The sequence below is a fragment of the Ambystoma mexicanum genome, chromosome 2q, assembly GCF_040938575.1.
Source record: "Ambystoma mexicanum isolate Mex_15411 chromosome 2q, UKY_AmexF1_1, whole genome shotgun sequence".
Lineage (NCBI taxonomy): Eukaryota > Metazoa > Chordata > Amphibia > Caudata > Ambystomatidae > Ambystoma > Ambystoma mexicanum.
Window position 1 is genome coordinate 427,868,933 of NC_090924.1, and position 17,038 is coordinate 427,885,970.

The 17,038-nt window shown below is 47.3% G+C and overlaps 1 protein-coding gene across 3 annotated transcripts in view; it reads left to right on the forward strand.

Moving 5' to 3' along the window:
* The window catches only part of CXXC1 (CXXC finger protein 1), a 799,643-nt gene that overhangs the window by 623,132 nt on the left and 159,473 nt on the right, over positions 1-17,038 (forward strand). For all 3 annotated transcript variants that reach the window (XM_069647456.1, XM_069647457.1, XM_069647458.1), the window contains one exon: positions 9,410-9,520. In XM_069647456.1, coding sequence (XP_069503557.1) covers positions 9,410-9,520 — 111 coding nt within the window. The remainder of the gene's footprint in view (positions 1-9,409; positions 9,521-17,038) is intronic.

Sequence of the window (17,038 nt, forward strand, 5' to 3'; positions counted from 1 at the left end):
GCCAGCTCACCACTTGGGCCAATCAGGATGGAGTGCAACTTGAGTTGCCTAGGCAACTCAGTCCAGGGTGCCTAAATTCCCCTCTACTCCTCCTAAGTACCCCAGACAGAGTGGCACCACTTTGGAGGGCTTCTGTGGAGAAGCCCGCCAAAAAGTGTAACAAAGGGCTCGACTTGGGTTGGAGTCACAGAAGAGAACATAAACGCCATTTTAGAATCAAGTTTTGGCAAAAAATACCAACCGGAGAATTAATATTAATTAAATAAACCGGCGGTATGTTCGAGGCTACCGTAAATAATTAAATAAAGATAGCAGCCTAAAACAATGGGAAAACCCATAGGAAAATATTTGCGGTTGAATATAAAAAGTAGTATCCACTGCCACCAGCCAAAACTCGATCAGTGGGGACAGAGACGTGCCCCCTCGACTAACAGACCCCGGGGCAGTTGAATTGCCCCAGCCAGTACGTCCACAATATGTTGGTTTGTACTGGTTCTGTTCAGAATTTAAGACTAGTAAAGTCAATGGTGACTTTACATGCCCAGGGAGACAGTAGTCAGTCCCAGGGTATGGAGTCTATACTGGGGGGTCACTATGACACCCCTGTGTCACTGCACTGAGGGTGCTGTGTAACACATCACAAAAACACATGAAGCCCTATGGAGTAAAAGACCCCATAGCCCATTAAACACATCTAGATTCAAAGAAACACACTTAAATCATGCCCAAGAGTGAGGGTAAAAGAGTCTCACTCTTGGCAGGAGAAAAAAATAAACCCCAAAAATCCAGCAAAGCTGCTGGGGGACACACTAGGTTAGGAAATTCAGCCTAAACAGAGAATTCTCCCTAACACACCTACATCTTTTTCCCAATTCTCTTTATATTTTAGGTTGTCCGTTGGTTGTGCTCCATCGAGCAGTCTGTAGATTCTAGATATCCCCTTCTTTGGTTCACCTTCTTGCATTGTTAGTTCCAAGCCTGTTAGGGTTCTCGTTCCTGCTCTTTTCACTGAGGGATGGGAGATTCAGTGTTGTACTTGCGTGTACCTGAACCTTTCATTTTCCCCTAGATCGAATTTCTTTTTGCATTCTAGGAATGGGATTGGTTCGCTATTTTGGTACATGTCCTGCAGTGTCAGGTTGTCCGCGCCTTTCCAGCCTTTCCAGAAACTCTTCTTCAGGCCTGGGGTGAAGTTGATGTTATGTGCTATTGGGGTTAGTGGACCCAGTCCTCGTTTGATCTTTTTAATTTGCATGGCTTTGTCCCAGCTACTCAGGGCTATTTTAGTAGCTCCTAGTAGTTTTCCTTCTGCTTCGCGGGCCTTGGGGTTCAGTGCTAGGAGCGCTGTTATCGGGATCTGTGTGGGTGCTTGTTCTATGGCTCTCCATCCTTTGATGTTGTCTGGGTTAGCCCACTGGAGAATGGGGGCCAAGTGCGCTGCCATGATGTATCTGCCCAGGTCTGGGACCTGCAGGCCTCCCAGGAACGGGGGATGGGTCAGTATGCGTCTCTATATTCTGGGTCTCTTTTTCGCCCATATGAATTTAAATACTGCGTTTTGAAGTTCTTTAATTATCTGTGATGGGATCTTCGCGGTATTGCACTCGTCACGTATAGAAGGCGGGGGAGAAGGGTAATCTTTACCGCTGCTATTCTGGCGAACCACGATAATTCCTGATTATCCCATCTCAGCAGGTCCGTTTTAGTTGTTTCCAGAGAGAGGGGGATGTTTGATTTATACAAGCCCTCGAATTTCTTTGCCAGGTGAACAAGTATTCTAGCGTATTTTCCTCCCATCTCAGGGGGAATCTTTGCTTCATGCAGTCTATTGTATTTGCGTCTTCAGTTATGTTTAGTGCTTTTGATTTATTGTAGTTGATTGAAAATCCAGATATGATGGCAAATTCTTCCTGTGTCTCTACGGCTTTCGGTAGTGTATTCGTAGTGTCTCCCATATAGAGCATCACATCATCAGCATATAGTGCTATTTTCTGTGGGCTCTCCTTGATTTGCACTCCTTTTATGTCGGGTTTCCTCTGTATCTTGCTGCTAGCGGTTCCATAGCCATTGCAAATATTAGTGGAGATGGGGGGCAGCCCTGGCGCGTACCCCTCCGTATCTCCACTTGTCTTGAGTCACAGGCGTTTATCCGAAATGATGTAGATGGGCGTTAAAAATTTGCCAGGATCATCCTGCTGAATAGTGTTCCGCATCTGAATTTCTCCAGGATCATCCGTAGATATTCCCAGTCCAAGCTGGCGAAAGCCTGTGAGGCGTCCAGGGCAGCTATTGAAAATTTCTGGTTTGTCCGTCTCCCCCATTCGATCACATCTATGGCTCTTCTGACGTTATCTTGGGTGTGTCGTCCCCTGACAAAACCTGCTTGGTCCTTGTGGATGATATCTGGGAGGATCTGCGACAGCCTATTCGCTAATATCTTTGTGTATAGCTTTGTATCTGTGTTTAGGAGTGCTATCGGGCGGTAACTTGAGCATTCGGTGGGATCTTTGTTTGGTTTCAGCGCAAGGATCGTGAAGGATCTTGCCTTATCTGAGGAGATCGATCCGGTGTCTCTAATTGTGTTGAAGAGTCGGGTGAGGGGTCCCAGTAGTTGCGTTCGGAATATTTTGTAGTAGGCATTTCCGAAGCCGTCTGGACCCGGGGTCTTGTTCCTTGGTAGTGAAGAGATAGCCTCATTGATTTCTTGAGCTGTGAATGGCCTCCCCAGGATTTCTGCGTCCTTGTCTGAGATTTGGGGTAGATTAGTAGCCAGTAGGTAGGATTTTTGGTCTGTCGCGTTTAGGTTTGTTCCCTGTAGTAGTTCTTCATGGAATCGGACCATTATTTCTCTTTTCTCTTCCTCTTTTGTGATCTTATCTCCTTTTTCATTTCTTAAGGCAACTATATAGTTACGCGATTTCTATTTGTTTAATTTGGCCGCTAGAAATGTATTTGCCTTGCCGACGTGGACGTAGTATGATTGTTTTGTGTTCAGCAACGTCTGTGCCACCGCGTACGCAGTGTGACTTTCTAGTTGGGCACAAACCTTCTTTAGCTCTCGCCAGGATTCCTGCGTTTGTCGGGCCTTGTGTTTTTTCTCTGCGTCTTTTAGGGCTAGTTCCATCTTCCGGGTTAGTATCGCTCGTTCCCTACAGTATACTGCCGCTTGGGCCATGAAATCTCCCCGGATTACGGCCTTCCCCGAATCCCAGACTGTTTTCCAGTCAACCTCGCCGTTGTCGTTCTCTTTGAAGTAGTTGTTTATGGTTTCCTCCATGTGTGCTCTAAGCACTAAGTCGCGCGGGATCAGTTCGTTGAGTCTCCACGGTGGGCGTTGCTTATTTTCCCCTCCGTCTATTTCCAGGCTAACTAGTACTGGGGAGTGGTCTGTAATATATTGTGTTCCAATTTCCACCTTAGTCACTTGGGGGATTAGAGTTGCCGACACCAGGATCATGTCTATTCTGGAGTATCCTCTGTGTACCCCAGAATAATGATTGTATTCTCTCGTGTCTCCTTGGAAGAAGCGCCAGGTCTCGATTACTTCTAGCTCTCTAAGGAACTTTCCCAGCGCCTGTCTGTTTCTCTGGTCTGCAGTTGAAGTCCCCTCCTATGATTGTTTGGCCTTCACACCAGCTCCCTATTTTCAGCAGGAGATCTGTGATGTATCGGTCTTGTTTGTCGTTAGGAGCATATATCGTCAGGATTGTGTAGGTCTTCCCTTTTAAAGTTCCTTTGATTCCCAGGTATCTCCCTTCATTATCACTAATCATCTGTTTTCGGAAGTTCAGTCCCTTAGCTAGCAGTATTGCAACCCCTTTTGTTTTCGAACCGCTGGAGGCGAAGTATTGTTGTGGGAATGCCTTGTTACGCATTCTTTTTTCATCCGATTTCAAGAGGAGGGGTTTCTTGGAGGAGCACTACCTTTGCAGGCATCTTCTCGAGTCTGTTGAGAATCGCACGTCGTTTCCCGGGGGAGTTCAGCCCTTGTACATTTAGCGATACGATCAGTGTATCTGCCATTTATGTATGTAATATGTTTGTTGCTTCTGTCTTTTGATGTGTCTTGTTTTGGGTTAGTTTGAGGTGGCCCAGTTGTTTCCTCGGTTTCTCTTCCAGTTGCTTCTTTGTTTAGTGTCTTCTTCAGAGTGTTTCGTTCGTGATATTTGAAGGGGCCTGCCAGTTTCTTCTCTCTGTTAGATCGTCTTTTCCTCTCGGATGACCATTCCCATTGGTTATTTTGGCTGCTGGGTGTGCTCTTTTGTGGGCTAGTTTCGGTTTGGCTTTGTTCTTCCTCAAGTTGTAGTAATGAAAGGCCTTCTTCGCATGTACTGATCCTTCTTTGTTTCTCTTTCCAGGGGAAGGCTAGTCCAAAGGGGAATGTCCATCTGTATGCGATTTGTTTTGCTTGTAGTGCTTTTGTGATCGGTTGCATAAGCTTCCTTTTATGTAGGGTGATCAACGCTAGGTCCTGGTACAGTTGGATTCGTCCTCCATTGATTGTTAGTTCTTTGTGGGTACGTGCAGCTCTCAAGATGTCTTCTTTCAGACTATAGGAGGTCATAGCAATAAGAACATCTCTAGGTCTCACTCCTGGTTCATTCCTTTTGGGGCCCACTAGGTGGATTCTATCAAATTCAAATCTCTCCGGGGGGCCAGGGGGGGTGTCGTTTAGGATGCTGCTGAAGCAGTGTTGCATGGTGTCCCGTAGGTCTTTATCCTGGATCGTCTCTGGGAGGCCCTTGACCCGGATGTTGGATCTTCGTGAGCGATTTTCCAAATCTTCGGTTTGAATCTCTAGGTTATTTGTAGCTCTGGCGACCTGGTCTAGTAGGCTATTGTATTGCTTTGCTTCCTCTGCCATATGTGAGAGTACATTTTCGAGTGTGTCCACTCTGCCCCCAAGTTCGTCTATTTCTTGTTGTACCTCTTTCAGGGATGTCTTCAGCTCTTCTTTCATTGTTTCTATTTGGGTCTGGAGTGTGTTTGTTATCCTGCATTCCATGCCCCTAAGGCAGTCAAGCAGTTCTTCCTTATTTATAGCCATATCAGAATTGTTAGGCGTCGTTGGTTCTTTCTGGTTCGGAGGTTCTTGGGGGGCACTTTGTTGTGTTGTGCTCCAGCAGCTTTCTAGCAGATGACTTTGGTTTTTCGCCGGTGTCTTGGTTCTTGTGTGGGGGGTTTTTCCTTTAATCCCGGGCATCGGGTTCACTCCCCGTTGAGACTCCGTGTGGGCCTCTTGACACTTGTTTTCGTGGATCTCTGCTAGGGATAGACCCGTCCGATTAGGTTTTCCTAGCGGTATTCCATGTGGTTGGGTATGATAGTGTCCCCAAACACCATGCTGGGGCTGATCAGCGGGGCACAAAGGGCGCCAATCACCCCCAGATAGTCACGTTTTTAATGGCAGGGGAGAGGGGGCGGGGGGCCCCGGGCGCGCTCCCGCGTGGGCCCGAGGTGGTGGCAGGGCCCAGTTGGGGGGGGTCAGTACCCTCCCGGGTGTTGTTGTTGGTCTCAAGGAGGGGGCACTCTCCACTGCCTGCTTTTTACCCTCCCCCTCACGCAAGTAAGGAAGAGGAAAGGCTAAATAGATTAGACCCTAGAAGGGCTCTTAGCTTCTATAGTTCAAGATTGGCAAGATTACGTCGGTGTGACCACCTTTTTGTGGGTTCCACTGGCCGTAAATTGGGACTGGCAGTGACTAAGCAAACATTATCTAGATGGATAATTGTAGCTATAACTGAATGTTATAGTTTGGCTGGGAAAGATCCTCCAGATGGGCTGAGGGCTCATTCAACCAGGGGCATGGCAACTTCAACAGCACTTTAAAGCGGTGTCCCAGTGCAAGATATTTGCGCAGCAGCCACATGGTCATCCATGCACACATTTATAAAACACTATGCCCTAGATTTGACTTCTTCACCAGGAGGTCTCTGCTAAATCAGTACTTCATTCTATACATGACTAATATTTCTGTACTCCCGCCGCCGATACAAAACTGCGTTGGGATTCTATCTAAGATGATGAATATGTGGGAGGACACAATCCATTCGAAGAACAAGTTACTTACCAACTGTAACGTTCTTTCGATTGAATGTTCCTCCCTCGTATTCCTCATTGACCCTCCCAGCCTACCCCGCAGTACAGTTTACGTGATTTACACTCAAACATTTCTTTAAGGCTTGGGTCAAAAGAGGCATGCCATGAACTACAATCCATTGGCTACAATACGAAGAAACAGAACTGAGGCCTGAGGCCAACGGGCACGCTTGAGGCATTTATACAGCAGTTGACATTGGCGCTCGTCGGATGCCGCCGAGGGACGTCGACGCCGCAGCCTCGAGTGGAGCGCCCTCTGGTTGAGGGAGGGAGAAAAAAAATTGCCGAAGCAGCAAAGCTGAAGGTAGGGATATATCTAAAATGAGAAATACGTGGGAGGAACATCCAGTCGAAAGAACTGTTGGTAAGTAACCTGTTCTTCTGTTGGTTGTGGATTCTGAAAAACTCCATAGGCATCATCTTTTACATTGTCACACAGCACCTTCAGTGCAGTGGCACAGGGAAGTCTGTCAGAATTCCACCAGGTTTAGATACCTTCTCTTGGTTAAACTACGGTTTCCAAGAGCAGTAAAGTGAATTTGTAACTTTCTAGACCCAGCACACACTATCTTACAATAGGGTGCTGGAGGGTTTACTTAGTATCGCCTTTGTCTAGCTTCTCATGTAACAATTTTGTGTTACCCTTTCCTCGATGAATGGCTGGTGGCAGTGGTTTACTTTTAACTACCGTGGTGTGCAGCTGCGTTCGCAGCTGCAGTAAAGCCTCCAAGTGGCCCTGGTCTTCTTTTTTCGCAGTTTCTTTGTGGAAAGGTCCTTCTTGAGAGATACGCTGCGCGCCAAACCAGTTTTGGTCCCTTTGTTGGTTTTGCCTTAGGCGGGCTTCACAAGTTAAGCCCGCCTCTGGCTCCAGTATGTCAAGCAGGGGCAGGAAGTAAGGGCCCGAAACTCCCTGTGCTTAGTCTCCTTGGTTACAGGAATGCACCCAAAGGTGATTAGCCAGCTGGCTGTCCTTGGAGGACAGTCACCTTGATGTCTGAGTGACAGCTAGGCTGCGAATGAATGGGAGAGACTTGCATAAAAGGCGACGTCTTTTTGCTAGGAAGGCAGTGTCGACCACTGGACAAGGGAATCCACTGAACTTGGAAGAGAAGCTTGCTGCAACTCCTGGACTGTTGGTTTGCCGAGTGAATCTCTGCTGTAGTGCTGAAGCTCAGAATTCGCCTCGACTAGAGAAGCCCTGCAAAGGACGACTTCTCCCCTTGGGTTGGTGGGACTAATCAACCCCAAGACAAACTCATCTGGAAATCCTCTCGTTGATTGCTGTTCTGCCATTGCTGCTGCAGAAACCGAGTGCCACGGAGAGGAACACCAGAATCCAGTGCATCATCTTTAAACTGGATCCGAGCTCTAGGAAGATCCTCCGGACTCCCTCGCCTGATCCACCTCAACTGAGTGCTGGCCCCAGAAGCAAGGAAAGCCTCAAGGTGTCCAAGAACTGCGGTGGTGCTATTCGCGAGAAGCTGAAACCGTGAAGTGCCGCTGATCTGAACTTTGCCTGTTGCTGCTGCCGCCGACCTTTGAATCGTAGTGCAGGAGTCCCCAGACGTTTCCCTCTTGTCCCAACGACTCAGCCCCAGGAACAACAGGATCTGCCAGATAACAACAGGAACAGAATCCAGCTGGAACCAATTTCTTAAGGCGTAAGGTACTGTAAACTAAGGGGTACTTACCTCTGTATTATCTCTAGCTCTCAGTTGAGACTTGCATTGGCTGCCATTTGCAGAGTTGCTTACAGCTTTGTCCATCACAAGCCTCCCAGCTTGTGGCCCAACAGTGATTTCATTTTCTACAAAACTCTCTATTACATTGTGCAATACCTTTTACTTACCTACAAGAAGTGCCTCAGCTCTCCTATACCTTGCCCAATTGACATTGGCTGTCCTGGCTCCGTGAAGACTTTTTTAACCTCTTATTTTCAGTTTTAACTATCCCTTCAAAAAGTCATACATTCTTTACTTGTATAGCTGGCAAAGGGTTAATCTACATTGCATTGGGGGGTTCAAAAAGGCTTACCTGTTTGAGAAACTTGTTACCCATTGTTTCCTTCCCTAACCTTTTCCTTTTGACACCAAACTCAGTATTACTCCAAATGTACCAGTGATACATCAATGTCCACAGTATACTAGTTATTGAAGTTACCTTAGGGTATAGGACGTGTCTGTGGGCCATCCCAAAAGGGTATCTACTGATTTATTGAAACTGAGAGTGTGTATTTTTGAAGTATATTTGTTACATATTTGCTCCCTTCTAAAGAAGGCTTATTCAAACTGACTGTTAAATTAATAAATAGTTTAATCAAGAAACATTCAGTGTAAGTGTTATTTGGATACTTGTCACTGTGAGAGTCTATATTACAACCCGACAGTCACTATACCAACTTGTGTAGTACATGCTTATACCCAAGGTTGGGTTAACTATTGCCAAGAGGACAGGGCTGGTGCAATCTCCCACAGGGTACTGCATACAATCTTGCCTAACACTTTGGTATCTATGTCCCCAACTCTTAGTATCAGTCTGTACTACTCATGGAACCTTGTTAGAGCGGCAGAGCAGTCAGGCTTATCATAAGAGGAAGATGTGAGCTGTAGGTAAGTACACTGAACCCAGTTAGTACAGTAGTCTAGTCCAAAAAAAACTTAGAGCAATAGTTATATTAAAATATATATTTATTATGTGTACACAAGGAATGTCTTAAAATACTTGGACCACTTAATCAACATACATAGGAATACTTACAAAACTTTCCAAAGGCAACTGCGTAGTTGGTAGTTGGTTGCAGTACAATTGTTAGTTTGACACTAGTGACAATTCTGACGTCTTATCGGTATAATTGTGCACTCGCTTTTAAAGTCCAATCCCCAACTCTATGTAAAAGTCAGTTTTGGAGAGGGCTCAAAGTCTTACAAAGCAGCAGAACAGCAAATGTCCCTGGGGACACTTTCATTCTCTAGGATAAGATACTAGAAGAGTTAACACAATGATGGAGACCCTGTTGAAGGACTCTTAACAGGGTCACAAGCTGGCAGCTTGGGTCAGAGTTAAGAGTGGACGCCCTGGACACCACTTTGCGCACTCCAACACTATGGAGCGACTTCTTGGATTAAAACAGAAATCCCCCAAAAATGTGCCTCTCACACATAGGGGCACCTTCAACCACTATACTCTCTATAGTTGTATTCTCCCTCCTGTCCAGTTCTGTGTTGGTTAACTATATATTTGCATGGGTTACTTTAATGTGCTTGGACCTTGCTTTATTAAACTACAATGCTTCTTTGCCCTGCATTTACAGACCAGTGAAGGGGATGGTGATGACACAGACTTCCAGATCTTCTGCGTCTCATGCGGACATCCCATCAATCCCAAAGTGGCCTTGAGGCATATGGAGCGCTGCTATGCTAAGGTACATCCCTTTCTGAAGTGTCGTGGTGTTTTGGCATGATTGTGAATTGAGATAGGAAGGGGTTTCTCACGTGACAAAACAGTAAGATTCATAAACCTGCCACATTCCATGCTAATATTATTACGCAAATGTCCAAAACATAGCCACATGTTTATTTGTAATTATTTACATGCAAACTGAGTCCTACTATGTGGTAATTACTTAATATACATAGGTTAGGAAATATTTCTCTTTAAAGCACCTTTCCCTCTGTTTTTAGTGACCCCTAAACCTTTTGCTTTTATTTTTGAATCTGGCCTTCAGCTATACTACACTGGCTTTTGCTAATTTGTCATGGGGAAACTGACGTGTCCTTCGGGCTGTCAGTACTGGGAAACATGGTTTCCCTTACTCTTGTTACGTTATCACTTGTGGTCACTTTGTATCATTGTACAATGCATCTTAGAATGCAGCACAATGGGGTACACTTTTTGTTTTACCCTAGACTAACACTCAGGATGTTTGGTTAGTCTAGGTGTGCCTAATGGACAAGCTGGTGGCAGCAGTCTTGCTATTTATTTTGGTTTATTTTACTTTAGCCTTACTGCATTTACCGTGCTTGGCTACCTACTGTGGCTAGTGTCCAAACATGGCCGTGCTACAAGGTTTTTTGTTTGTCCCTTGGCCACCTTGTCACTAACCCTTCTTCCTGACCTGTGAGGACAGGAAAATCCTCTTATGGACTTCCAGTGCTCAGTAAATCTGAGACTTATTGTGGGCTACTGCAGGGCCATGTGTGTTTACTGCCAGGAAGTGTAGGTGGGGGGGAGAGTTCTCAGACATCTTTGATTGGCTAGTGAGAGGTTCAGCTTTTACCTGCTTTTTGAATAAACAGAGGACCCCTGCACCCGTTCTTCAGAGATCCTGGAAGAAACCTGAAGGAGCCAAGTATCCTGTCCAGCTGCAAGATGTGTGAGGAGACCGTGAATCCATTAGACGAAGGCCTGGTGGCCAACTTCTGCTGCTGTCCTGGAAGATCCTGTCTCGTCAGCGCCAGATTCAACCCTCTGGAGGCCGTTAGGCACTTGAAATTTCAGGTGCCCCTCGCAAATTATCCCCCAATACGTTTTAAATATTGTATACAATTATTGGCAAAACATGCCTTTTATCACATATTGTGCGGGCTTGTTACGTGCTGTAACCGCAGTAGCACTTTGATACAGTACATGTGAATTGACAAAAGTGTACGTTTTGGTAAAGTAAATGTCTCTTTTACAAACACTTGTTGAAAACCAAAGTGTTGGGTAAGATTTTAACTTTAGTGCTAAATCTCCCTCACTTCTGATACCCGCAGAACTTTTCGCTGGACTAATGGATTCGTTTTTCCCTATACCTGTGCGTGGGAACCTTTTTCCACAGTCTTTTGCTCTTTTTATGGGTGCCATTTTTAAGACTCTCCATAGTGTCCTTTTAAATTTATCTTCTTTGACTTTTGGCTTATAAAAGGCTATTGTTGCTGGGTTGCCCTTTGGGCTCACCTTTTCATTTTCTCTGGCTAACCTTGTGAGAACTGCAGTTCCCAACGATAGACAGGATAATTTATCCTCTCTAAACTTTATTTCGAAGGGATTGTGTCTTCCGACGTATTCCTCATCTTAGATATCTCCTTCCAGCTCTGCTGGTCTCGGAAAATGTTTTCTCTCTAGAGGGCGCTGCGCGTCGACGTCCTCCAAGTCGATGTCCCTCGACAGCCGCCGCATTAACGTCATCCTGCCTATAAAGGCCGCGCGCAGCGTCCGTTGCTCAGTTCAGTTTTTCCGCGCTTACTCAGTGCCTCGGAATACCGTTGCTCAGTTCTTAGTCAGATTAATCCTATATACCTCGAGTCATTCGATCCGTACTCGATGGCTTCCTCGTCGGAACCGACAACTCCTCGATCCGGCTTCAAAAAATGCCGAGATTGTGGGAAAAAGATGTCGTTGACTGACCCTCACAGAGTTTGTCTGTGGTGTTTGGGAGCTGAACACCATTGTTCGGAATGCGAGGACTGTATGTCCATGACAGCTAAGGCCCTGGAGGATCGTAGGGGGAAGCTGGAGAAAGGTAAGACTTTTAAAGCTTCTTCTTCGTCGACGAAGTCGAGACACTCGTCTCCTCGTCACCATTCGCGCTCCAGGTCTCGGAGTGGGTCCCATCACTCGAGATTGAAGCACTCGAAGAGGAGACGTCGAAGATCCCCTTCTCCGTCTTCCTCTTCCTCTGTTTCGCCAAAAAGAATCCCTTGCCCCACGAAACATAGTTCCCGGGCTGAATGGGATGATGAGCGTCTTCGAGAAAGCGGCCTTGAAGACTGCCGAGAGCGATGCTCTGGTCGAAAGAACCGAAGGTCAAAAACGCCGCGAGTCGCAGTACACGGCGAAGGAAACCTCTCGAGCGCGTCTCGAACCCTCGAGTAGGACTATGACCTCCAAACCTTCCTCGAAGGTTCCGTCGACGCCGTCGACGAGGGTTCCGTCGACGCCGAGGTCGGTGTCTTCGACGCCATTGTCGAAGGGACCTTCGACACACGGGTCTGTCGACTCGACGCCAGCTTCGACACCGGCGTCGACGCCAAGAAAAGTCACGGTTACGACATACCCAGTGACTATCCCCAGGTCCTCGACGTCGATGGCTTCGAGATTGTCGAGTAGAATTCCAATTTTGTCGAGGTCTTCGAGGCCTCCGCCTTTGTTTTCGACGCCACGTTCGAAGCCTTCGACGACATCGATGTTTTCGAGGCCGATAATGACAAGTTCAGCACCTTCTGCCTTGGAAATGGGATTTACTCCCTTTGAGTTCAGAACAATTGAGAACTATGTCCTCAATTTTGGAAGAGGGTGAATTGTCTGAACAGGAAGACACATTTGAGTTGCAGGGACCTGTAACCCCAATTAGAGAGGAATTTTCCTCTGAAGAACGCAGGTTAAAGGATCTTCATGATTCCTTACATGAGGCAAGTGGGTTAGACACTTCCCCTGAGGTGGAGTTTGCTAGGCCAGACCCGGGGGAGCATGCTGAAACCCCCTATAGAGCCTTAATGGCCAGGATCACAGAGTTCATGGGATGGTCTGCACCTTCACAATCTTTCCAACAAGATGACCTCACGGATATTCTTGACAAAGGCCCACAGGAGGATCCTGTGGTGCCTTTTCATAAAGCTCTTCAGAGGAAGATCATGACAAACTGGGAAACCCCAGATGTCGTACCAGCAGTAAATAAAAAACTGTCTACAAAGTACAGGGTATCTTCTACAGACCCGGAGTTTTTGTCTAAACACCCATCCCCAGAAAGTCTGGTGGTACAGGCAGCATCCTCTACCGATGTCAAGACGGCTTATCCTACCGTCCCACAGGACAGGGACGATAAAAAATACGATGCTATGACAAAGAAAGTCTTTTCAGCATGTAGCATGGCGTTAAAATCTGTTAATGCTACTTGCACCCTTGCTAGGTTCAGCCATACACTTTGGGAGTGTGCTTCTACAGCGGCTGACTGCATCCCGGAGGGAGAAGAAAGGGATGCGTTCCTGAATATTATACAGGACGGTAAAGACGCTATGTGCGAATCCCTCCAGACGGGCATTGATTCGGCTGACAGTATCAGCAGAGCAATGGCGGCAAGTACATCAACCAGGAGATTCGCTTGGTTGAGAAAGTCTGGTTTTGCCCCAGATGTGCAAGCCAGGCTCTTGAACATGCCATTCGATGGCTCTTCTTTGTTCGGGAAAAAGGCGGATGACAGTTTAGAGAAACTGCAAACTTCAAAAGCAGCAGCAAAATCCCTAGGAGCTGCAATCCGTCAGACTCCTTTTCGTCCCATACGAACCTCTGCGAGGGGCAAGTCCTTTCGCTTCTACTCCGCATTCGGTAGAGGACGACCGGCTCAAAGGGGACAAAGAAGATCTACCCGAGGTGGACGGGGTAGATATTCAAAAGCCGCAGCAACAGCAGGTGCCTCTTTACCATCGGCATCTGCATCAGCCGCCCCAAAACCACTCTGAGGACTTCCCTCACAGGACACCTGTAGGAGGCAGGTTGACTCAACATCTGGCGGTATGGCAGGCTATCACGTCAGATGCTTGGGCATTGGAAACAATTGCCCAAGGTTACTGCCTGCCTTTCCTACGTATACCTCAGAGTCATCCACCGGGGATCAGCTCTCAGAAAGCTCCAGATCCGCTCCTCTTGCAGGAAATTTTGGACCTGCTAGAGAAAGGTGCCATAGAACCGGTATCTGTAGCGGAGAGGAACAAGGGCTGGTACTCCCCTTACTTTCTCATTCCAAAGAAAGACGGAGGACTGAGACCCATCTTGGACTTGCGAGAATTGAACAAATTCCTCAGAAAAGACAAATTCAAGATGGTCACTCTTTCTCAGATCCTCCAGGCCCTTCAGTTCCTGGACTGGTTGGTATCTCTGGACCTTCAGGACGCTTATTTCCATGTGCCTATCCATCTCAAACACAGGAAATACCTGAGGTTCGCAATTGGCAACTCTCACTATCAATTTCGAGTGCTGCCATTTGGGCTGACCTCCGCCCCGAGGGTCTTCACCAAGTTAATGTCAGTAGTGGCTGCAAGTCTAAGGAGGGAAGGGATTCACGTCTACCCCTACCTGGACGATTGGTTGATCAGGGCTGTTTCTTCGGAACAAGCTCAGATCCAGCTAAATCACATGTGCAACTCCCTTCGCAGACTGGGCTTCTCCCTCAATTTAAAGAAGTCACAAATGATACCATCCCAGAGACTCCAGTTCATAGGAGCGATCCTGGACACTTCCCTGGGAAAAGCCTCGCCACCAGAGGTGAGGGCTCAAGATATTCTACAGATGGTTACCAAGTTCCAACATGCCCAACGTCTCCCAGCCTTCGACTTTTTGAGGTTGCTAGGCCTCATGGCATCCTGCATTTTCCTAGTGCCAGAGGCTCGCCTGAGAATGAGATCCCTCCAGTGGGCACTGAGGACTCAGTGGTCACAATTCTCAGGGAGAATGACAGATCTTCTTCAGGTTCCCGACAGGGTGGCTCGAGACCTTCAGTGGTGGGCCTGTCAGGAGAACATTCTGAAAGGAGAACAGTTTTGGCAACCCTGGCCGGAGATAACAGTAGTCACGGATGCCTCACTCACGGGGTGGGGAGCCCACGCCAATGACTTGACCATCAGCGGTCGTTGGTCTCCATCGGAGTCCAGACTACATATCAACCTGTTAGAGCTGAGAGCCATCAGACTTGCGCTGAAGGCGTTCCTGCCAGCTGTACAAGGGAAGAACGTCCTGATAATGACGGACAACACGGTGGCCATGCATTACCTCAACAAAAGAGGAGGCGTAGGATCACTACCCCTGTGCAGAGAGGCGATGCAGCTCTGGTTTTGGGCAATCCAAGAAGGAATCTCTCTATCGGCAGTTCACCTTGCCGGAGAGAAGAACTTGACAGCGGACGCTCTGAGCAGGCAGAACAGTCTCCCACGAGTGGGAGCTAGCTCAGGAAGTCCTTCAAGAGATCTTCGCCCTTTGGGGAACCCCTCAGGTAGATCTGTTCGCCACCAGCCTAAACAGGAAATGCGACCTGTTCTACTCAAGGGAATTTCCCCCGAGAGGAGCTCTGGTAGACGCGTTCATAGTGGACTGGGAGTTTCCGCTTTTGTACGCGTTCCCACCGGTCCCTGTCATTCCTCAAATGATCAGGAGGTTGAGAAGATTCCGGAGAACCATGATCCTAATTGCCCCGGATTGGGCCAGGAGAACGTGGTACCCGGACCTTCTAGTCTTGTCCATCTGCCCTCCAATTCGACTTCCACACAGAGAGAACCTACTCTCACAGAAGGGAGGTCAGGTTCTCCATCCAGACATCAAAACCCTCAACCTTCACGCTTGGCTTCTGAAAGGCTGAGGTACAAGGATTGGGACCTCCCTGATGATGTTATGGAGGTGTTGCTTTCGGCAAGGAGGCCAGCAACAAAGTCTTTATACCGCTGCCGTTGGAACAGATTTTGCAGCTGGTGTAGAGAACAGAATATCAACCCTTTTTCATGTGGTACACCAATGGTTTTGTCCTTCCTACTATATTTGGCAAATTCAGGCCTTCAAGTTGGCACCATTAAGGGCTATCTCGCAGCGCTATCAATCTTTAAGCGTACTGCAGAAGAACCATCCTATTTCAAATTAGCCTTGGTAATACAGTTTCTAAAGGGGTTAACCAATGTTTATCCCCCAAGACCATTCCAAGTTCCCCTATGGGATTTAAACTTAGTACTAACTTTCCTGACGGGCACACCTTTCGAACCTCTCCATTCTTGTTCGTTAAGATTCCTTACTCTTAAAACTGTTTTATTAATAGCACTTACATCTGCTAGAAGGGTGAGCGAATTACAAGCTCTTTCTTGTAAACCTCCTCACACAATATTTCACAAAGACAAAGTTGTCTTGCAAGTGAAGCCTAATTTCCTCCCAAAGGTGGTTTCTGAATTCCATATCACTCAGAAGATTACTCTACCATCTTTCTATCCTCCTCCTCACCCGGGGAAAGAGGAAGAGAGGTTACACAGGCTAGACCCTAGGAGGGCTTTAAGTTTTTACATCGGTAGACTAGCCAGGATAAGACAGGCAGACCAGCTGTTTGTAGGTTACGCAGGTCACAAGCTGGGGTTACCAATAACTAAGCAGACCATTTCCAGATGGATCATTCTAGCCATTCTGGAATGTTATAAACTGGCAGGGAAAGAGCCCCCTCAAAACCTTAGGGCTCATTCGACCAGAGGTATTGCAGCTTCATCGGCCCTCAAAAGAGGCGTGCCGGTTAAAGACATCTGTGCGGCCGCTACATGGTCGTCTGTCCATACCTTTACACGTTTTTACAATTTGGACTCCTCCTCCAGTCAAAAGACTAGGTTTGGAAGGGCTGTACTGCATTCTATTCATCAATAGAAGACGGCGTGAAGTCAGTACTCCCTCCTCCGATAATAGAATACTGCTATGGGAGCCTATCTAAGATGAGGAATACGTCGGAGGACACAATCCCTTCGAAGAACAAGTTACTTCTTACCTTGTAACGTTCTTTCGACGGGATGTTCCTCTGACGTATTCCTCATCGACCCTCCCATCCATCCCCTCAGTTCTACTTCCCTTGTTGTTGCAGCTTACGCTCCTTTAGGGGGATTAGTTAGTCCAGAAAGTATTATTGTGGGCTACAAAACGGAACTGAGCAACGGACGCTGCGCGCGGCCTTTATAGGCAGGATGACGTCGATACGGCGGCTGTCGAGGGACATCGACTCGGAGGGCGTCGACGCGCAGCGCCCTCTAGAGAGAAAACATTTTCCGAGGCCAGCAGAGCTGGAAGGAGATATCTAAGATGAGGAATACGTCGGAGGAACATCGCGTCGAAAGAACGTTACAAGGTAAGAAGTAACTTGTTCTTTGGTGAGGCCAGCACACTAGTGCTGGGGGCATACAGTCCGTCCCCTTTCTCATTCCCACTGTAACATTTCTGTTACAGGCACATG